This window comes from Podarcis muralis, chromosome 13 (assembly GCF_964188315.1).
Source record: "Podarcis muralis chromosome 13, rPodMur119.hap1.1, whole genome shotgun sequence".
NCBI classification, from domain to species: Eukaryota; Metazoa; Chordata; class Lepidosauria; order Squamata; family Lacertidae; genus Podarcis; species Podarcis muralis.
The window spans coordinates 55,147,642-55,170,943 of NC_135667.1; the positions used below are offsets into that span (position 1 = coordinate 55,147,642).

General features: G+C 42.9%; 1 protein-coding gene across 3 annotated transcripts in view; it reads right to left on the bottom strand.

Annotated features, from left to right (window-relative positions):
• The window catches only part of RECK (reversion inducing cysteine rich protein with kazal motifs), a 45,221-nt gene that overhangs the window by 7,384 nt on the left and 14,535 nt on the right, over window positions 1-23,302 (bottom strand). For all 3 annotated transcript variants that reach the window (XM_077917637.1, XM_077917638.1, XM_077917639.1), the window contains 12 exons: window positions 15,863-15,896; window positions 13,720-13,917; window positions 12,355-12,622; window positions 11,511-11,690; window positions 9,358-9,570; window positions 8,480-8,616; window positions 6,584-6,724; window positions 4,573-4,761; window positions 3,987-4,106; window positions 3,403-3,574; window positions 2,638-2,833; window positions 915-1,125 (listed from right to left, as the gene is read on the bottom strand). In XM_077917637.1, coding sequence (XP_077773763.1) covers window positions 915-1,125; window positions 2,638-2,833; window positions 3,403-3,574; window positions 3,987-4,106; window positions 4,573-4,761; window positions 6,584-6,724; window positions 8,480-8,616; window positions 9,358-9,570; window positions 11,511-11,690; window positions 12,355-12,622; window positions 13,720-13,917; window positions 15,863-15,896 — 2,059 coding nt within the window. The remainder of the gene's footprint in view (window positions 1-914; window positions 1,126-2,637; window positions 2,834-3,402; window positions 3,575-3,986; window positions 4,107-4,572; window positions 4,762-6,583; window positions 6,725-8,479; window positions 8,617-9,357; window positions 9,571-11,510; window positions 11,691-12,354; window positions 12,623-13,719; window positions 13,918-15,862; window positions 15,897-23,302) is intronic.

Here is a 23,302-nt window from a genome sequence, read left to right on the forward strand (position 1 = left end):
ATGGTCAAAGGCCTGGAAATGATGCCTTATGAGGAACGGCTAAGGGAGCTGGGCATGTTTAGCCTGGAGAAGAGGAGGTTAAGGGGTGATATGATAGCCATGTTCAAATATATAAAAGGATGTCACATAGAGGAGGGAGAAAGGCTGTTTTCTGCTGCTCCAGAGAAGCGGACACGGAGCAATGGATCCAAACTACAAGAAAGAAGATTCCACCTAAACATTAGGAAGAACTTCCTGACAGTAAGAGCTGTTCGACAGTGGAATTTGCTGCCAAGGAGTGTGGTGGAGTCTCCTTCTTTGGAGGTCTTTAAGCAGAGGCTTGACAACCATATGTCAGGAGTGGTCTGATGGTGTTTCCTGCTTGGCAGGGGGTTGGACTCGATGGCCCTTGTTGTCTCTTCCAACTCTATGATTCTATGATTCTATTCTATGATTCTATGAAGAATGAAAATGAACAGTTCATGGATTCTACGACTACTTCTGTTCTAAACATTTGTAACTCAAGCACAAGCCAGGGCTTGAGTGCACATCAGTTTTACACAGGGCAAATTTGTATGGTGTTGGTTTGCAGGATGGGCACCTTTCTGTACATGACTTGTGCTGAACTGCTCTTGAATCCTCAGATTTACACAGCAATGTGAGAACTATCTCCGGATTTGTCAGATTGCTTTTCTTCCACAGAAGAGGGGAGAAAGACTGCACTGGAGAACAGGCCACTCTGTGCACATACCTCCCCAAGGTGAAAACAGAAAACGTATGATTATGGGTTCACCCAAGAGCTGCTCCCACTAGACTGTCTATCAGGAAATCTAATACAGGTAAGCAAGGCATCCAAAACTATGCTCCTTCTAATAGGTCCCACTCCACTACTTTTCTATGGCTGCCTTTCAGAATAGCAATATCCGTTTTCTGACCTGGTGGGGTTACTGACTTGTATCCAGTTGCTGCAAGACGAGGACATGTAACAGACGCACATTCTCCTTGATAACTGTAGTCAGAAAGGACTCCTACAGCTTGACAAGGTCCCTTGTAGTCTATAGCCACACGATCAGAATACGCAGCGCACACATTGTTGTAGGTTTCACCATTATGGCCACATACCAAATCAACTGATTTGCAAAATGACTGGAAAATGGAACAAAGCGGAAAATGGAAACAGTATAGATCTACAGTTCATAGCAAATGAAATGCATAATGTAATCTCTGAAACTACTCAGCAAACTATCTGTATACAATTACCAGAAACTGGATAAAAATATATTAAAGTTCTGTTCCACCTTTCTCCCAAAATAACCTAAGCTAGCAAATGCCAAAGTGATAAATCAATACTATTAAAAATAAAATGAACATCTATTTGAAACCTCTAAAAACATGAACATTTGAAAATGCCTAAAACAGTTACATGCCCTCACAGTTAACAATGTCAAGGTTGCCAGAAACAGTATCTTTCAGCCAGCAAATGCCTGGGGGAACAGGAATGTTTTAAAGTTCTTCCTAAAAGTTAGAGAAACAGTTGTATATCAGGGAGGGGATTTCCAGGCACCTCCCAGTGGCAGTACCATCAATGGTTCCCTGCCTATTGTGGGGCCTGAAACTGTTGATACTGGGGGAAGTGACTTGAATAAGCCACTTCAGGGAAGAAAAAAGCAGTTCTGTGAAAACTTCTCTAAGCCTACTGAGAAAGTGAAAAGCTATATACTTCATTAGTAAAATCACTGTTTTACGCTGTCATTGACCCTTCTTTAGGCTTTGTGAATGCCTGCAGGTCGCAGTAGTTCAACTTTAAAAGAATTGTGGGGAAAAGCTCTGACTGAATTTAAAATAGTGAATGATGCCAGAAACAAAGGAAAGCTGAAGAACCTTCCTACAATACTGTGCTGAATTGCTTTCAACTAGCTTTCCTAGCTAGTACGATCTCTTACAATCCCCAGGACATCATAAAAATGCCTATGTTTTTGAAAGGGAGCCCCAATGGGCTGTTTGACATGGCTACACGTTGGCTCAACAGTAATAATTTTAAAAGCCACGGAGAGAAAGCAGACAAAATGCCCAAGTTGATGCTCAGCTATACTATTTGAGTGTAGGCGGAGAATCAAATGAATGAACACTCCCCTAAATAGAATACTCCTTACATGTATAAAACTTGCAAGAAGGCTGAAAGTTAGTTTTGTCTTTAACATGCATTTCTGCACGTCTGAGAAACATTTTTATGGAGGTGGATTCAAACACCTGACCCAGTCTGAAATTGTATAATCAACTAACAGATATTAGGTGGTATTAATGCTCTCAATACTTTGGTTTCTACTATAGTATATAGTAGTACTATAAATATCAAAATTAAGATGGAGTTTGAGAAGTAACAGAAGTTCCAAATCAGTAATTTGACACCTCAAAGCCCCAGAAGGACTGTGCCATTATCCATAGTGACTAGCAGTTTCAGCTCAGGTGGCACAGTGCGAATAAATGCCTTTTTAATAAAATATATGGTGCATTCAAATTCTCTCACCTGGTTAAATATAACACAGAGGAAGCACAAAGCAGGAAAAATGACCCAGAGAGGAACAAGTTTGGTTGGGTCCACCTTAACAGTGGAACAATAAAAACCATATTTAAGTAATGTGAAAGATTATTCCATACCTGACATGGACCTTTGTATGATACACTTTTCCCTTTTTGGTGTAGAACACATGGACTGCTATATTCTATATTGTCTGTATCACAAACAGGATCTCGCAACTGGTCATCACAATTGAATTGTCTGGGCACACATTCGTACTGGTTACATCCAAACTTCTCAAAACTCGTTAAGCAAACCTGTGGCTTTGGTATACATCTGGATTAAATAATATTTACATGTTATTTGTTATTTTTCAAAAAGCAAACAAACAACAGATTGAGATAATTTTGGAAAAAGCAGAGGTAAAGCTGGCCCCAAAAGAGTGGCAGAAAAGTAATGTGCCAAAAATATTTAAGTACCCAGTTGCATTACAAACACAAGAAGAATTGCAGCCCTCTATAAGCCTAAGAATTTATGTTGTTCTTGTAGACAGAAGGGCACTGCATATGTAGTTGTATGCTTCACTTCCAGGGTGCAGGAAGACGGGGTGAAAGATCACATTCTCTGAGGTGGGACCTCTCCCAATAGCAAATCTACGGCAACCAATTACTTACAAAAAAATAACACAATAGGAAGGAAACTGCAAGAAAAAACAAATGGACAAAATCGAAATCTCCTCTTGAAAATGATCTATGTACAAGTTAAGCAGAACACCTACTGACTGATATGGTGACTAGTTTGAATTCATCCTTGTCTGTACGTAAGCCAAATTATGTTATGGCACAACTGAATTTTTATAAGCAAGCTAATTTCCTAGAGTGCTACAGATTTTCTTAAATATTTACCTCTGGTTTTTAAGGCAGGGATTAGGGTTGCAAGGATCCTTGGAGATGCAGGATCCAAATTCAAACTGATTGTCCTGAAGCCCAACACAACGTGCTATACATACGCTTGGATAGGTACGACCGTTCTGTCCACACACTGGGACAAACTGATCAGCACAGTTACATGGCAGACCTGAAAGAGTTAAAGCTTTTGTTAGGAACTTGCAGATTCTCAAAGAGGCTGGAATTCTGAGGTCTGTACTCCTAATATCTATAGCAAAAGCGCAGACTAGCAAGCCTGATTTGAACGGCCATGATCCAACACAGAGTTTAACCACACTTAAGCCCACTGAAATAAAAGAACTTAATCGCACAGCTGTGTTGGGAGCATGGCTCTTCTTTTTAAAATCTGTTACAGGAAGATATGAACATTTGTTTATTATTAGAATTATGGGATTTGCTTTGCATTTAACTGCTGGATTCTGAATACTGGACAAGCCACTGAACTGTCTTCAAGAGCAGCCTCAAAGAGTGGCTACAGGGAATATCTGGGCAAAGTACAGCCAGAAAATAAAACGCACCACACACACACACACAAATCCTACCTGTAATGTCATGCTCATCATCTGAGTTGTATTCATTCAGACACTGGCGAGTGGAGCAGATCAGATTCCCAGCAAAACAAGAACAGACATTGCAACCTATTTTGAAAGGTTTTCCGTGGCCTTAAAATAAAACAAATGCATTAATAAAGAGCCACTTCAGGGAAAAGCAGAAACAACAGTCTGCATCCATCCTGGGAGCAAAACTCTCCACCTGGAAGGTCCCAGGGGGGAGGGGAGGAAAGGGAAATAGCCGGACAAAGACGAAAGGTGGCGGGCAAAAGAACTATTGCCACTCCTCTGTCACCCTGCACCTCCTCAGAAAAATCAAGGTGGGGGAAAGGCCCCAAGGTGCCCACAGTTACTCTGGACCCCTTGCTCTCCCCCACGTATATAACTTCACCTACCTAGGGAAGCTAGCTAGGAACAAAACTTTTAACCACCACCAAGTCTAAGACACTGAAGATCCCAACATAAACTTTGCTTCCTGAGGCTGAGCCACTTTGGGAGTTGCACTCTCAAATGCCCTTCCTTATGCTACCAGAGAACAGGAATATATCAGAGCTTAATAATCTGCAACAGTACATACCTTTTCTTTCCCCTCCAACAATGCATGATTTTTGGAGGTCAACACAGTGCAGTTCCATACAGTTTTCCAGCAGCCCACTCTGGCCACACGTGCAGATCTTATAGCAACCAACATCTCCTGCAGAGGACGGAACCTGGATGAGGGTACCTTGGCGGACAATAAAATCGGAAGCTTCGCCCAACTTGCAGCCTGTGCAAAGATGGCAAAGTGTTACTGAACTACAGACGATTATGTTCCAGAAATATTTAAAGGCTTTTACATAGCAAGAAAGACTACACATGTACAAAATTATTTTGGGAAAAAGTGTAGCATACTACTTTACATTTGAAGGTAAAAAAGAAATTGGAAGATAGAACCGTTTCTTTTCCAGAAATGTGTCTTCAAAAGCAAGAACCATCAATATTTGTTTAGTTATTGATTGATTGATTGATTGATTGATTGATTCAATAATTTCTATCCTACTCTTACAATGTATATACATTAGAAATTAAAGATGTCTCACCTCAAGCCTACCATGCTTATGCAGACAATACAGTGGTACCTCGGGTTAAGAACTTAATTTGTTCTGGAGGTCCATTCTTAACCTGAAACTGTTTTTATATACTCTGGTTTCTCTTCAGTTCGGATAAATCTTTCGTCTTTTCTTAACCTGAAACTGTTCTTAACCTGAGGTACCACTTTAGCTAATGGGCCTCCCACTGCTGCTGCGCCGCTGCTGCACGATTTCTGTTCTCATCCTGAAGCAAAGTTCTTAACCCAAGGTACTATTTCTGGGTTAGTGGAGTCTGTAACCTGAAGCGTCTGTAACCTGAGGTACCACTATAAATCTCTCTGAATTAATTGGGATTTACTTTATAGTTCAAAAGGTTAGCCTTGCAGACTAACATTTACTTGGGAAAGGCCTCACTGGAGGTTTATTTTATTTTAATTTTATATGTTACCTTTCTAAACAAAAAATCTGTCAGTTTGCAGAAAGTATTGATCTGATGTGTAGAGATATTTCCTATTCTGATTAATTCAAGAGGGTTCTTTCTGGAAGCTTCTCTGTGTGAAAGAAACAGTGTGCATGCACACAAAAGCTTATACCCAGAACAAACTTAGTTGGTCTCTAAGGTGCTACTGGACAATTTTTTAATTTAAACAAGCAGAAGGTTCATGATGTTTGGGTTATTCCTTCAGAGAAGCCGAGTGCAGCTGGCTTGCACTGGTCCTGTTATCTTTTCTGTCAAAGCCATGCTGATTCTAACAGTAAGGCCAGAAGGAGCCTGGGTTTCACTCTTGTCTGTCTCTCTTTCCTTCTCGTGTGTTGTTCTATGCAAGTGTTAAGTGTCTTATTATAAATTATTTGCTTAAACTTATGTTAAGTCTGCTGCAACTGGATTTCTTATGAACAGTGCCAATTGTGAATGTATTCGATTTGTGACCATTCTGCTCATTTGCCTTCAGTAGTGGTAAAGCTCTGCTGGGTGAACTACAATTGCCTTTAGTCTGTTCTTTGGAATCCCGCAACGTGTTTTAAGTTTTTACTCTGCTAACTGTGCGCTGGAGTTCTGCTCTATATCAATATTGCGTAGAATACATGACTAAATCATCCAAGGCAATTGACTCGTTAAAGTAAGAGTATGTTAACTGTAATTAAATAAAATAGCTCCCTCTCATAACTCCCAAAGAACAATTCAAACAACAAATTATATAAAATATTCATTAAAAAAAAACAGCCGTAAAAGATCTCCACACGTGAATAACATTGCCTAGCTAAAAGCCACCTGAAAAAGAAACTATTGGTGGCGGATGCCAAAGGACATGACAGGAAAAGGCCTCTCTCTTCTCCCCCCCCCCCCCCCCCATTCTCAGTTAATTAGGCAATGGGCAAACCAAGAGAGCCTTAATATCAATTCTGAAAATTCTAATGTTGTCCTTGGATTATCAGAATCCTACATACAGCTAACAGAGTTCTTTCTAAAAACAAACCTGCAACTATAGCTGTGAGTGCAACAATTGTATTACTTACCCTGTATACAAAAATAAGGAAGACACGGTTCCCCCGCCTGACATCCTTTTCTATTGACTTCACATAACTGATTGGCAGCACAAGGATTTGGGTTACAGGGGTGTGTAACATCATCCACAATGTTCCCTAAAGTGCTTGGGCCTGAAAAGACAAGGGAGTTAAATAGAGGTCATCTACGGAGAGGAAAACAAAGTGGTGACATGGTAGCCTAGTTCACATATACAGTGGTACCTTGGTTTAAGAACAGCTTAGTTTATGAACAACTTGGATTAAGAATACTGCAAACCTGGAAGTAGGTGTTTTGGTTTGTGAACTTTGCCATGGAAGCAGAAAATGTTCCGCTTCCTGTTAAGTGTAAATTGAGTCCCACGCTATGGGAAAGCACGCCTTGGTTTAAGAATGCTTTGGTTTAAGAACGGACTTCCGCAACGGATTAAGTTCGTAAACCAAGTATCACTGTAATGCTAAACTGTAAGTGAGCACTATGTGCATATAAGCCTCTGCAAACCTGAGCAAAGCCTCAAGGCTCAAGCACTCCAGCACATATGCGCAGCACATGGAGCCTTACAAAAGGACAATATGTGTGGATTCTCCGCTCCCTTACCAGGGCAAAAAGACTGATACTGATGAATTGGAAAAATAAAAATGTGGTTCCCTTCTACGATTGGATCCAAGACCTATACAAACTCACAACATACGAATAACTTGCATATAAACACAGACTTGCTGTGGACAAATTCAATGATATTTGGAATCCCTTCTTACAAACACTGTATTGGTTAAGATCTGGTGAATTACAGTAACAACTTTGTAAAGTACAGAGTTTTGGTTTTCTTCCCTTTCCCTCTTTACTTTGCCTTCTGCACAGGTGCTGTTTCTCTTTCATTTATGTCTCACCGTCTTGAGTGCACACATAATTATGTATTTTTCTAACTTTCAATAAAGAAGAAAAAATATTGCAGAGTGGCATGTAAAGTGCTTGGCAGCTCCTTCCTAGATTTCCTTGGGCAGGTATCTTAGCATCAGGCTGAACGGTGCTTCACTTTACAGGCTACCTGTAAAGGGACGAGTTAAGCCAGTGAAGGGAGATCAAAATGTGAAGCTGCACATGCTCAGAGTATTTTCTTTTTCTTTTTTTAAAAAAACTCAATTACTCCCCCTCATCTTCCTGTGTTGTCCGGGGGGGGGGGGGCATGCAGGGGGTTGGACTAGATGACCCTCTGGGACATGCAGGGGGTTGGACTAGATGACCCTCTGGGACATGCAGGGGGTTGGACTAGATGACCCTCTGGGACACTTCCAACCTTACAATCCCCTCCAACTCTAGTTCTATGATTCTGCTTTTTAATAATTCTGTAGACGTGTTTGTGAATTCTAACTTCAACACATAAGGTTAGTTCTTCAGTACAGGCGTCCCCCCACTTACATGGGGGTTATGTTCTGGGCCCTCATGCACATAAGTGAAAATTGAATTAAGTGGGGAGCAACCTCTAAAAACCCCATTTTTTCCTGCTCTTCTGCTCTCAGTCCCGCTCTCTCTCCACACAACTGTCTCTTCAACTAGAGTTGAAGCCCTGGGGCTGCTGGGAGGCTGGAGGGCACTTGGGAACACAGCTGCTGCTGGTGTGCTACTACGTGCATCAGCTGCTAGGCAGGGAGGCCAAGCAGCCTAAACAAAGCCCTGCTGTGCCTCTGGTCTCTTTAGGGCTTTGTCCGCCCTCAGTGAAATCTGCTCCAGGCTCCAGGGAGGGTATCTTCATGAGCCAGAAGGACGCACCAGCTCTCTCCTACCATTTCCTGGTTTGAATCTGTTCATTTACTAACTTCCCGCCACCGCACATATACGTGGTTGCGTGCAAGTCGATCACGCATAAGTGAGGGGATGCCTGTACTTACGAACATATGTATCTAAAGGTATGCAAGTCTCCAAGTCATCGGTTGGAGACAGAAGTTCACAGATGCTTTCGGCCATGTGTCCCTCAGGAAATTTGCTCAAATCTCCACATTTCTTGAGAATTTCCACGCAATCCGACCTTCAGAAACAACAAAGTATTTACACATTACACACATGTACACTGCTCAGATTGCATAGGCCAAATTAATCCAATAAACTCTCTCTACCCCTAATACACATCCTGGTCTAATTCTAAGAATTTCTTCTAAATACCCCCAATACCTTGGCCTTAGTTTAAGATTATATTTCCATCTTCTCAAAATTAAGTTGTTCTGCTTTAGTTTTTATTCTTGTTAAATCAGATTTATGCCCCTGCTGCTCGACTGTAAATTCTGGATACTTTTTTATTATTATTATCATCTAGTGCCCATTTGGGACATGGGTGGCACTGTGGGTTAAACCACAGAGCCTAGGACTTGCCGATCAGAAGGTCGGCAGTTTGAATCCCCACGATGGGGTGAGCTCCCCTTGCTTGGTCCCTGCTCCTGCCAACCTAGCAGTTCAAAAGCATGTCAAAGTGCAAGTAGATAAATAGGTACTGCTCTGGCGGGAAGGTCAACGGCGTTTCCGTGCGCTGCTCTGGTTCACCAGAAGCGGCTTAGTCATGCTGGCCACATGACCCGGAAGCTGTACGCTGGCTCCCTTGGCCAATAAAGCGAGATGAGTGCTGCAACCCCAGAGTCGTCCACGACTGGACCTAACGGTCAGGGGTCCCTTTACCTAGTGCCCATCTAATCCTGCTCTCACTGCGGCCATCTAGATGCAGGATTCTCCTCTCCTGCAGTTCCCAGCAACTGGAAGCACCCTGCCACCGACTTACTTGCAGATTATGCTCCCTCTAGATTTACTGTGACACGGCTTTATCTGCAGCGAACAAGCAATCGCCTTCCACATTTCCGGCTGGCATTTTTTAATATCAAGAACAGGAATATTGATAAATGGCATCTTAATTGTTCCTTTCTCCCAAAGTTTCATGTCATTCATGGCTCCTTGGTCTGATTGGGCATTGCAGCTCCTGAAGAGTTCAGTTGGCCTTCAAGGAAAGATACAGGATGGAGTCATACAGAAAATGCTTTTGAACTCAATATGAATGTTTATCCAGGCCAGGGAGTGAATACTACCATCTCCTAACAAATCAATGGTCAGAGAGTTGTTGGTGCTAAGTCCCTTCCCGGAAGATACTTTAGACTTGTGTGCACGGCCGTCCTATCCCGGGTGCCAGATTCCAAGGCTGCCCCCCTCAACCACCACTGGAGAAGTGAAAAGTGGTTGCACCAGATTCCGGCAAGATCTTGTGAGAGCCCCGTGAGAGTGTGTGTTGGCTTCTGCATGATCTCATGGGGCTGCCACAAGATCTCACAGGGCTTGCATGAGATCTTGCTGCGATCCAGGAGCCGCAGCCACACAACACTGGTAAATGAGGCTTCTGTGGCGGGTGGCAAAGGGGGTCAGATGGTACACACACAGGGCAGGATCTTCCCACTTTGGCTTGGGCAGTGGGATGGGCCACCTCTGCTTGTGTGCACTGAGGGAAAGTGAAAGTGAGGAAGCCCAAGCCAGGAAGCTTGTGACATCAGCTCCTGAAGAAATGGTCTTCAGTCAGCTTGAAAGGATTCTGTACTTCTCTATAGTTTATGCCATTTATTTATTTTAGTATTTTAAAATTGAAAAACCACCTTGGGTGCCTTGTCAGGAAGGTGCTGTACATCACCACAAGTGATAAATAATAGATTATTAATATTATGGAAGTCAGAGCCCAGCATTCTGAGGGCAAATAAGTTAAGAATCAATTCTTAATATGTCTCAAATTAAGGGGCACAAAGCAATACATTATTAAGCATGTTAAACCCATAATATGTATTATTAATTATTAAAATGCACATAATCAAACACAACTTGACACAGAAATCATTCTATCTTTAAATCAAAATATAGTATTATAACAAAAACTTATCATCACAGTGATACAGTTGAGACCTGTATCAATCAGAATAATATAAGCAGTTGAATAATATATTGATATTTCATATTCCACCGATTATAAGTGAACTCTTTTCAGTAAAGTTGTCTGGAGAACATCCTTCCTTAAAGTGCTTATAATATGAATGTTTTGCTAGAAATGTTACAGTTTAAACTCACTTATCCTAGGGCAGTGCTGAAGTTCTTGAGTTCGAAAATGCTGCTGTTACTTGCCTTGCAACAGTAAGTAACCTATTCACCATTGCTAAAGCTTCCTGAAAGGTATGTTCCTTTACATACCTAAGAAGCAATATTTTCATGTGACGAGAGAGAGAGAAATGCTCAGAATCAGCCTTTTTAAAAGACTGTTTCATTCGACAAACTGAAACGGGAAAACCCTAGGCCAGTAACCAATACAGTCGTATCTTGGAAGTCAAACAGAATCCATTCCAGAAGTCCGTTCGACTTCCGAAACATTCCAACTTCTAAAGTGCGGCTTCAAATTGGCTACAGGAAGCTCCTACAGCCAATCAGAAGCTGTGGAAGCCACAGCAGACGTTCAGCTTCCGAAAGAACGTTTGAAAACTGGAACACTCACTTCCGGTTTTCGATTGTTCGGGAGCCAAAATGTTTGGCTCCCAAGGCGTTCGAGAGCTGAGGTACAACTGTACATGTAAACCAGCTCCTATAAATCTAGAAGTAAACGCATAATCAAAAATGATGAATTTGTAATCTATTGGCATAATATATAATCATGGTTATCTAAATTTTCAATCACAGTAAAAGGACAGAGAGTTAGCAGGCTCAGCGGTTGGAGGAAGATCAAACTCTCTTCTTCCAGCACCCAATAACATCTTTCAACATTCTTTATAAACCGACCATGTTCAAAATGGGGGGGGGGGGGAGTTCTCCAAATCCCACATTACCCAGTAAACTATACCAGCTCTACCTAATTATACATTTCATCCAAAAACAATATATTCTGAAGAAAATACTCAAGTGTACCTTTCCTACCTGTTATTAAAATTAGTGCAGTAAGTAAGATTTCTACAGCCCAGCTGACAAGGTTCACGTACATCTGCTAAACAGGTCAACATGGAAACTTCGACTGGGTTATACTCACAAAAGCGATCAAATTCTTGCCAGCTCTGTGTATTGCCCCAGCTGCTGCTATAAAGCTTAGTGCATAAATCTCTGTGGGAAAAGAAACACAAGGGAATAAAATGAAGACAAAACCTTGGATTATAAGGCTTATGATTCAACTCACAAGATGTATTGCTCAAAACATGGTGTTCCTATACCATGGAAAACATATGCAATTCTCTCTAGGTTACTGGATGTAGTTGATCCAGTAATTAAGGGTAAGAAATTGGGTCTGGCCAAAGGGCCAGATCGTTATTTCCTCCATTCCCCATGGGCCAAGTTTGGCTGGTGGCGCTGGCAGGATGTGTGTGTGCTGCTGCTGCAGTTTGCCTGCAGCATTTGAAATCAAACCATGTGGGCAAAAAGCACAGCCTGCAGCTCAGCTGCCACCAATCAGCTGATTGCTGAGTTCTGTAAAATGTTTGACATGGGGCTTTGCAAGCACTGGTAATTTGCAAGTCCTGTTGTATATAAGCGCTCTGCAAGCATGGACAATCAGATGGTTGTTGGGTCTTATGGGGAACCATCCACAGGGCTTTGCAAGACAGAATGGTCAGATCGTTTTCTAGGCTCCAACACAAGGAGAGGGCTCACAACATCCTTTGAAAGCTCAAGGTTCCCAGCCTCCCCAAGCCATAGGAGGAGCTGAATCCCATTTTGAGACACCCAAAGGAGAGCCTCTAAAAGATGGAAAGAAAATGCAAAATGTACTCACCTACATATGGAAGTATTTGCTTTAGAACAGCAGTGTAATTTAGCACCATCCAGACCTGTTGAAGGTGGAGGGTGCAGAGTGACTCCAGGGTGAACAGATCTTGAGCTCTCAAGGAAACATTGCCATAGAGGATCCTGTGGCAGAGGCATCGTTTTACAGCTTTCAATAAGTCCATCCACAATTTCAAGCTCTGTTTTCATTGACATCAGGATCCTTTTACAAGCTGTTTGGCAGGCATAATCTTCTGCTCTATCACAGCAGTATAAACCTAAATAGCGGAGAAGAAATAAATACTGCTACCTGTCACATAGCTGTGTTTACATCACAGTGTCAAAACATCACCACACTAAAATTTAATATAATGCAGTTAAAAATTGTTTTATATATAAAAATGCTGCATTATATCTATTCTTTAAAGAGCAGGCAGAAAGATTGTTTTTCCCCCTTCAGATTAGTGACTGCACCCTGCTTGTTCCACTTGCCAACCCTTCCCCCAACCTCCCACCAATCTCCCCCTCCCAACAGTAACCAGTTAGACCAGGCATCCCCAACCTTCGGCCCTCCAGATGTTTTGGACTACAATTCCCATCATCCCTGACCACTGGTCCTGTTAGCTAGGGATCATGGGAGTTGTAGGCCAAAACATCTGGAGGGCCGCAGGTTGGGGATGCCTGAGTTAGACCTTCCCTGTTCCACCTCATGCCACTATTGCTGGTACAGATCCGAAGGCTGCATTGAGTGGGAGAGCCCCCAAAGCAGGTGCCTTTGAGCAGAATGCTCTTACACAGAAGGAGGGAAAAGGCTTGAAAGGCATGAGAGACGGATGCCTCCCTCCCTACTCAGATCACACCAAGCCTCCCTCCCCTTATAACTTCTCCTGCCACAATTACTGCCTCAGTCTATAGGGACTGTTCCTCCACTGCTTGCCTGGGTCTGCAGATACTCTCTGATGCTGCTATGATGACCCAGTAGCTCCCTGAAGACTGTCATCTTGCCGTTGTTCTCAGTGCCACCTGTCTGTGGCCAAGCAAACTGCAGTATGACGACCCTTTTACATGTTTATTATACAGAAATAAAACAGATCACTCTCTAAAGAGCAACCACAGATCAGGAGATGAAGGTGTGGGTGCCTGAGGGACACTTCCCTCAGTTTGGCAGGTCCTGTGGGTTACCACCTCTACTACAGGAGAATGTCTTCAGTTCTTTTACTTTTGAAAGCAAATACAGAGAAATAGATGAAAATGAAATTTGCAGTCCCAAACATGAACAGAAAACCATGCTTACACTATAGATACCATTGCGTACTTCCACACATTAAGGTGCTAAAATTTTGCATGCCAAACTTGTATTTTTTCTCATACTTACTATCTGTTGAATTTCTCATTGGATAGGACTGTGTGTAGTTGTTCACACAATGAATTAATTGTGGGCTAACGGAGGCACAGTAACTTTCAACAGCTTTGAACTGAGAAGGACCTGGAGAAGAGTCTGTTCGAAAGATTGCCTGGCAATATTCTCGGCAGTTTGTGTGATGACCAGCATAACTGCAACAAACTGATCCCACTAGAGGAGGGAAACATAAGCAAAACAACGCATCACAAATAACTCTTTATTATTAGTGATGAAAATACAGAAATATGTTTATGCTCTATTGTGGAGAAGGGGCAGAATCTACTCAGTGTTCTGGATAGGCCAAATATGACAGGGGCCACCCACCTGCCAATCACCCACTGTCACAAAGACATTGTGCCCACACATGCACAACGCCCTGCCAGATGGGAAAAGCCAAGGCTTGTGAAGTCAGGTACAGAGCAATTTGCTGTGTTATTTCTGTGCAAGCTGGTTGCAGTGTTATGCTAGTTTTTTTGCCTACTATATGAGAGCTTGGCATTCTGGAGGGTGATAAAATTAGAAAGTAGAGAACAACAGCCATGAAGCCAAACCAAAACCAAAACCATTAAAATATTAAATGTTTTGGTAGTCCAGTGCTGCAGTGTGTTAACCAATAATAAAGCAAGGGATCGAGTTACTCTAACTGTATTTTTCGCCCTATAGGACGCACTTTCCCCCCTCCAAAAATGAAGGGGAAATCTGTGTGCGTCCTATGGGGCGAATACAGGCTTTCGCTGAAGCTTGGAGAGTGAGAGGGGTCGGTGCGCACCGACCCCTCTCGCTCTCCAGGCTTCAGGAATCTATCAGCAAGCCTGGGGAGCCCTGCGGGAGTTCCCGTAGGGCTCCCCAGGCTGCGGATAGCAGCCTGCCACCCGGCGCGCGGGGCGCCCTGAAGCAGAGCGCCCCGCGCGCTGGGCAGACATCGGCCAACCCCACAAGCTCGGGGGACAGCGGGGAGGCGGAGCGCCGCCATACCGCTGTTCCCCGACCTGGTTTTGGGGGGGGAAATAAAGGGGGGGAAATTCCTTTATTTCCCCCCCAAAAAACTAGGTGCGTCTTATGGGATGGAGCGTCCTATGGGACGAAAAATACGGTATGTTTTAGTGTGTCCACCCATAGGAGTATATTAAAGCAAATGATGGAAAACTCCATCCCCTCATCCACTTCCTAATTGTTATAAAATGTGTAAAGCAAACTTTTCTTTTCCCTTTTCTGATTAGTTACTTCTTTTAGTTCAGGGGCAGGCACCGGGGTTTTTTGTTCTTCTTTCCTACTCCCTTCTACTTACTCTGCTCATACTTTTACCTACATGAAAGCCACAAGGCCTGGACTACTGTCTTGGGACTGCTAACTATGAATTTTACTATAACCTCTAATATGCTATAGATACTATAACTAGATGAGCTGGAGGAAGTCAGGAGGAGACTGTGTTAACAACTGACTGACTGCTTGCTTTGTCAGTGCTATTACAAGTACATGGAATTAGTTCATACCATTAATAAACCATTACTTTATATGCAATTTATATTATATTACTTGAAGTTGCTTGAACAATCATACGTAACTTGTTTTATTTTCATAAATGTCGTATTATGCAATTTGCTTTATTCTCTGTAAGTACTTTATTTTCCTTACTTTTTATAATGCCATTAAGCTTTATACACCAGTGAACCAACTGATTCATTTCAGTCATAATCCTGAGTCAGCAGGTATGACTCTCAATACTTTACTTGCTATCCCACTGAATCAATGCTGAACAAATCCAAACCCTGACTGAAGGATCCAGTTAATATTGCTGCACTCGTCAGGCCCCTGACATGTTATGCACAAATCTAGACAGGATTCCAGAATTAACAGAATATGAATACAACTGGCTGCAAACTTGCAGTTGGTGGGAAAAGTTCCAAGCCCCAAGCTAAGATGTTTACAGGAAACACACTACATTTTCCCTTGGCAAACTGTCAACCAGCTCAAGCAGTTGTGAAATGCAACATATGTTATGCTACCAACTGATATTAAAAAATGAACATACATCTCAAAAAGCAGGCAATGAAACAGGGGAGAAAATGATAACCTAATATTTAGGAAGGATTATTTTTTTAAAAGGTATACTTACTTTCATTTCTGTTGATGCAGCTAAAAAGTGCATTCTAAAAGCAAAAACAAAAAGTATCACTTTCAAATAGCTACTGGTAAAAAAAATTAAATGGCAAATGCACTACATCTTTTGTTGATGAGAAAAAGAATATAACTGAATCATATGCACACACATATATAATTATATGAAGAGTTAAAGTTCAGTACAATTAATAAACATGAAAATCTCCTATTTGCCTTAATTGCACATCCTATGGCTAATTAAATATTGAAGACCCTTGAGAACTTTCAGAAATGACAGCAGCTATAGTGGGACAGATCAAAGGAACAGTAAACCATTTTCCAGAAGAATGTCACAAAGATTCTGTCAGAAAGGCTTCATTGATACACCACGACGGATAGCACACCAACCAGAAGTAGGAAGAGGCTGCAGGGAGCCTCAGGAGAAGGCACAGGCAAGCTCGGCCCTCCAGATGTTTTGGGACTACAACTCCATCATCCTTGACCACCGGTCCTGTTAGCTAGGGATGATGGGAGTTGTAGTCCCAAAACATCTGGAGGGCCGAGTTTGCCTGTGCCTGCTCAGGAGTCTATGCAGACCCCTCCCCTCTCCTGCACAGCTGGGAGGATTAGAAGCTTTTGTGATTTGTTGTATCATCTGTACCAATAACCTGTGGCTTGAAGATGGTCCTTGAAGATGGTCCTCACAGATTGCATCTCAGACGGCATTTCAAAATGGTATCCTCTAAACGTAGAGATTTTATTTACGCATCTGACAATCTGTTCATTACAAAGAAACCTATTTGCAAGCAATTCCCCATCGTTTCGCTGTTCAGGTTTAGGAATCCAAAAAGGAAAAAGTACAGTGGTACCTCAGGTTAAGTACTTAATTCATTCCGGAGGTCCGTACTTAACCTGAAACTGTTCTTAACCTGAAGCACCACTTTTGCTAATGGGGCCTCCTGCTGCTGCTGCGCTGCCGGAGCACAATTTCTGTTCTCATCCTGAAGCAAAGTTCTTAACCCGAGGTAATATTTCTGGACAAAAAAAAATCCTTCCAGTAGCACCTTAAAGACCAACTAAGTTAGTTCTTGGTATGAGCTTTCGTGTGCATGCACACTTCTTCAGTGTGTATCTGAAGAAGTGTGCATGCACACGAAAGCTCATACCAAGAACTAACTTAGTTGGTCTTTAAGGTGCTACTGGAAGGAATTTTTTTTGTTTTGACTATGGCAGACCAACACGGCTACCTATCTGTAACTAATATTTCTGGGTTAGTGGAGTCTGTAACCTGAACCGTATGCAACCCGAGGTACCACTGTAGAGAAACTGCTGCTGCTGCTTTTTGCGTACAAGGTGGCAGCTTCCAGATGCCTCCCTGTTTAGCTATGGGTTCCCTTCCACCAGGCAAATATGGCTTAAGTGTGCAGAATACTAGCCAGAAACGTTTCCCAAACATTGTGCTGTATTGCTTTTGTGATGACTAAACTTTGGAAACTGAAATTTCCTCAATATCAGTGGAGGCTGGTCCATTAGTGGATATTACATTTCAAGCTGTGGTAGAGGGCAATGGTTTGTTTTCTGGTCTTGACTGGGGTGTTGGTGGCACAGGGCTCCCAGTTTCCTCCTTCCATAATGCTTTTAAGACCAGAACAGGACCAGGGCATCTGTAATTTTTATCTGTAAACTGCCTTGAGTCCCTGTCAGGTAAAAAAGGACATCATCATCATCATCTATGCCTGCCTCACCAACCTCAATCTGCCCTCAGCCAGTCACCATCTGCTTTTCTTAATTACAACCAGTCAGCAGGTGGCTTGGGCTCCCCCTACTGTTGGCCTCCTTGCCTCCACCCTACCAGCCCCACCTGCACAACATCCTCCTCTGATGGTTCCAGATGTGATCAAGACAAGAGGGAAGAACTGTGTGGCAGCTGCATCCCTGCCCTCGTGGTTCAGACACTGGCACCCACTCTGCTCTCATAAGTGAATGGTGAGAGTTGCTCCCCTGGGGAGGGGCTGCTGTCTAAGACAGACAAAATTTGCACAGAATATTATACAGTGGTACCTCGGGTTAAGTACTTAATTCGTTCCGGAGGTCTGTTCTTTACCTGAAACTGTTCTTAACCTGAGGTACCACTTTAGCTAATGGGACCTCCCACTGCCGCCGCTGCGTGATTTCTGTTCTCATCTTGAAGCAAAGTTCTTAACCTGAAACACTATTTCTGGGTTAGTGGAGTCTGTAACCTGAAGCGTATGTAACCCGAGGTACTACTGTATATCATATCTATTATATAGAGCTATAACTTTTAAGAACCAGCTTCTGAGCTTGCTTTTTCCTCCCGGCGTGCCACGTGTTTCCAACTGTAAGCTGTGACCATCTTACTGCTGATTTTCATTAAGTAGCAACCTTTTAGACTAAAAGAGTGAGGCATAAATGCCATAAATATGTAAATAAAAGTAATAGCCTGGTAATCTGCAGGTTATGAATAAATAGTCTCAATTTCAACACTGTTTCTCTAAGCAGTTTTCTTTCATTTTCTTTTCCGTTCAAACAATTTCCTTCTGTCAGTGAAAATACTTTCAGAGCTTAAAAGAAGGTCTTTTAACATTCTTTTAAAATGTTAATCTGTCACATATCGCAAAGTTCAGTGGTTTTGCCATGAAACAAAGCTACACATATTCTTGCATATGAGCAGAATAATCCCAGGGTGTCTTTGGTAAAGGTCTGAAGCTGCCACCAGAATAGTCTTGCTGAGGACAAACTACTGTCCCAAAGAGACAACTGCCCACCAAAACAACACATTAGTTTTACCAATTATTCTTTTTAATGGTTATACAATGATCTGAAATACACCCCATAATAATAATAATGATGATGATCTGAAATAGACCCTTCAATAATAATAATTAGCATTTATATACCACCTTTCTCTTCCAAGGATCTCAAGGGGCTGTACATGCTTCTGCTCTGCCCCATTTAATCCTCACAACACCTCTGTGAGGAAGGATAGGCTAAGAGATGGTGACTGGCCCAAGCTCACTCAAGGAGCTTCATGGCTGAGTGGGAATTCAAACTCTGCTCTCCTAAGCCCTAGTTCACTACTCTCACCTTTATGACATTTCATCACTCTAGAATGCAGAATCTTTTAACACTCAAAATTTTACTGCCAGGATCTAAAGAGCCTGAGTATATCCTGTGGGATTTTGGACTTTCAATAGCTGCCCTTGCAAAAAAATATTCTACAAACTGTATTTGAAAGTCTTCTCAGTTTAAAAAATGGTTTAGCACACACAATGACATGGGGTAGAAAATTTTCTAATAGTGTGATACTCTGGATCCTGCCTGAAAAATCAAGCCAACCTGTTTTATGATACCTTTCCAAACACATGCCTTATTCTCTAAACAGCACTTATCAAAAATTCTGTTCTTTTATCTTTGATTTATTTTAAATTTTGTATTGTACATGCTTTTGCGAGTGTGAACTGCTTCGATATATTTTAAGTGGCAAATAAATGCAATAAATAATAAACCAATTCATATAGCCATTCTAAAACACTTTCCACAATTCCCCTTGTTTTTAAAAGGCTTTAAATTCTTAAGCCTTTAGCCTTTTCCAAATATACTGCCTGTTCCACAGTTGCTCAATTCAGTCTCTAACTCATACACCTTCATTACTCTCACAAATTACTTCAGATCCCTGGAGAAAGATACTGACTACTCATAGCACTGTTTGATATATGATGTAAGGTGCCCAGAGTGGCTGGGGGAACTCATGCAGATGGGCGGGGTATAAATAATAATAATATTATTATTATTCATAATAATTGTTTTGCACAAATGAAGTGTCATCAGAATGCTGGTGACACATAGCTCTTTCTCCCTTTCCCCCATGAATCAGGCAAGATGAGGTTCAGGTTCAGTGCCAAAGCTGAAGCTGCATCCTGGCAAGATGCAGGCATTGTGGATGCAGCTCTACTCCACTGAACGAGCCTGGAGTGTCCTGAGATCCACAGCAGCTCCTAGTGGTTCATGGTCCTTGGTGCCCTTATTGTTGTTGCTTAGTCGTTTAGTCGTGTCCGACTCTTCGTGACCCCCTGGTCCAGAGCACGCCAGGCACTCCTGTCTTCCACTGCCTCCCGTACTTTGGTCAAACTCATGCTGGTAGCTTCGAGAACACTGTCCCACCATCTCGTCCTCTGTCACCCCCTTCTCCTTGTGCCCTCCATCTTTCCCAACATCAGGGTCTTTTCCAGGGAGTCCTCTCTTCTCATGAGGTGGCCAAAGTATTGGAGCTTCAGCTTCAGGATCTGTCCTTCCAGCGAGCACTCAGGGCTGATTTCCTTCAGAATGGATAGGTTTTATCTTCTTGCAGTCCATGGGACTCTCAGGAGTCTCCTCCAGCACCATAATTCAAAAGCATCAATTCTTCGGCGATCAGCCTTCTTGATGGTCCAGCTCTCACTTCCATACATCACTACTGGGAAAACCAGAGCTTTAACTATACGGACCTTTGTTGGCAAGGTGATGTCTCTGCTTTTTTTAAGAATGTAATTCCTTTCCATGTCAGGACAAGCAGAGGCCATTAAACCAGCAATTGCCAGCCAAGGAAGAGTGCTTCCAGCAGGGCCAAGCAAGAGTCAGCTACACAATCCTGGTCCCAGAGGATTTTGGTGGGTCAAGGGCCACCTGAAAAATCTACCTGAAAAACCCTAGTTCCATATGGACATCACATTAATTCAGTATTTTCATAATCTTTTGGAAGCTACCTTTGAGAGCCCCTCGCAGAGGTGGCTTTAGGGCAGCATGAGTGGTGCAGGGGCACTGGGCATGCAGCCGAGGATGGGGCCTTCTCAAAGCCTGGTAAGCACATGCCCACCTTCAGGAAGGAAGTGTGAGGGCTCTGACAGGGTCCTATAGTTCTCCTGCCTACTTCACAAAGCCAGGCAAGTAAGCTTTGGGAAGGAGACAGGAGGGCTCTAGGACCCTGCCAGACCCATGTGCCTCCTTCCCGAAGCCCCAGCATCTTGTTTACCTAGCTTAAGCCAGCACTGCAAGGGGTGTGGGGAGGGGTGTGCGAAGAGCCAAATGTTGGCCTCACACAGGGCAGCATATTACCAAGGTTCATCCCTGCCTCTCGGGGCTATAAGGAGGATAGTAAATTCCAAATAAACGAATAGTACATTTCAGGTTGCAGGACAGCAGAATTGGCTGATCTAAAGCAGGGGTTGGCAAGGCTTACTGGGCATGGGCCAGATCACTCCTGCAGAGATCCTCTGTGGGCTGGGCCATGCGTCTGTGCATGTCTGCGGTGCTGGAAATCGCTTCTGCGCATGCCCAGACGCCAAAAATCGTGCCTGCGAATAAGCAATTTCCAAAGCCACGGAAGAGAGTCCCCGCACCGTGCTGGTTTAGTGCAATGGGCAGGGACTCGCCAAGCGGGCGGCTCGGTTCAGGGGGGCTCATGGGCCAGTTAAGTGACCCTCATGGGCCACTTCCAGGCCATGGGCCTTAGGTTGCCGACCTCTGATTCAAAGACTATATAGGATCTCAACAGGCCTTCCATAAGTGCTATCAATGGCTTGGTTCCTCAATCAGGACAATTCATTACCCATTGCAAGCTGAGCTGAGACAGATTGCCTGGGAGGCCAGCTTGAAACATCAGAATCTTCAACCTGTCTACCAACTGCTCTGCCTCACAGTAAACCCAGCTTTGTCAGCCATTTAAACTTCATATAATTTATTTCCTTTTGTGAATTTACCATATTTTTCACGCCATAAGACACACTTTTTTCTTCCTAAAAAGTAAGGGGAAATGTCTGTGCGTCTTATGGAGCGAGTGCGTGGTCCCTGGAGCCAAACTGCCCAGGGGCAAAAAGCAGATCATGCTTTTTTTAAAAAAAGAGGGAAGGGGGCGTTGAAACAAAGCCACTGAGCAGCTGATCGGCAAGCAATCAGGGAGGGAGATAAGGGACTCTAGCGATAAAGGAGGCTGCCTGGGAGGGGGGAGGTAAAGACAGGAAACTTGCAAGGAGAGGAGACAGGAAGACTACATCAATGAGGAGAGAAATTAGAAGAAAAGGAGGAGAAAAAACTGCTCCAGCTAAGGAAAAGACACTAAGGCAAACAAGAGGGAAGGGAGTGTTGAAAGGAAGCAGCTGATCGGTGGGATCGGGAGAGAGATAAGGGACGCGATAAAGGAGGCTGCCTGGGAGGGGGGAGGTAAAAGCCCATGGATCCTCAGGATTTTTACATTGAGTCACCCCAAATTCACCATCAGATCACACAGCATGTCCATGGCTACAGCCTGCACCAAAAAAATCACACACCCACTGTTGTGTGGGGCCGCAATGGTGCAAAAACGTGGTTACAAAGCACGGATCCCCATGGATTCTCAGGATTTTTGCATTGGGCTACCCCAAACTCACCGTCAAATCACATGTCTGTGGCCACAGCATGAACCACAAAAATGATACATCCACTGTTTCATTCAGAATATTTTTTTGCTTGTTTTCCTCCTCTAAAAACTAGGTGTGTCTTATGGTCAGGTGTGTCTTATGGAGCGAAAAATACGTATTTTCAATAAATATCTCTGAGACATGGCTCAAGAGCTGTGTCTGGTACGTGAAAAAACAGCAAAACAAATAAGTACAGCCATGTTTACTTAGAAGTAAGCTTCACTGAATTTAAAGATGCTTATTTCCAATAAGTAGAGTTAGGACTGCAGCCCAAGGCTGTGTTTGGACATGCACATGTAAGTTGGGGGAGGTGCTTGCCAAATTAGTAGCCTTCAGACTGATCCCTAAATGGCATGTTAAGTTTTCACTTGTTAGTGGAAATCACCAGAAGTAAACCTGTCAAGAGACAGGAAGACAGACAATCAGCACACAAACAAAAATGGTAATTACATGTCTGAATCTGTAAGTGTGGAAGGATATAACTCACATTAAAAACAATACTATTACCACCTATTATTTTATTCAACAGAGCTCAGCAAATATCTTTATGGACACATTTTCTAGAATTGAAATGTATTCATTCCAAAACAACTTCTAAGAAAAGTATTGTTTCTTACAAGTATCTGGTGACTTATTCATCGATGCAGATCAAGAAAATATTGTGGGCTACTTTAGTAACCTGACTCCAGAGGATATATTTCTCTCCTGTCCTTTGAAAACTAATGAGTTGGACCCAGTCTTGCCCTCCTACAAAATGGAGCATTCCTTTCATTAGCAGAAGGGACCGAGAGCCTTAGGAGGCTTGTGCTGGAAGAAAGGGGGGAACAGTTTAAACTGATCCCCTTTTCAGCCACAGCACCGTCTCTCCTAATCCCATGGGACAGTCTTTTGGGATGCAGGAGGAAGGGAAATAACTGAAATAGTGGAGTGTCCCATTGGGACAGATGGTCTGGATCCAATCCTACTATCTGGAGAGATGCTGAAAATATATTCTGGGAGATTCA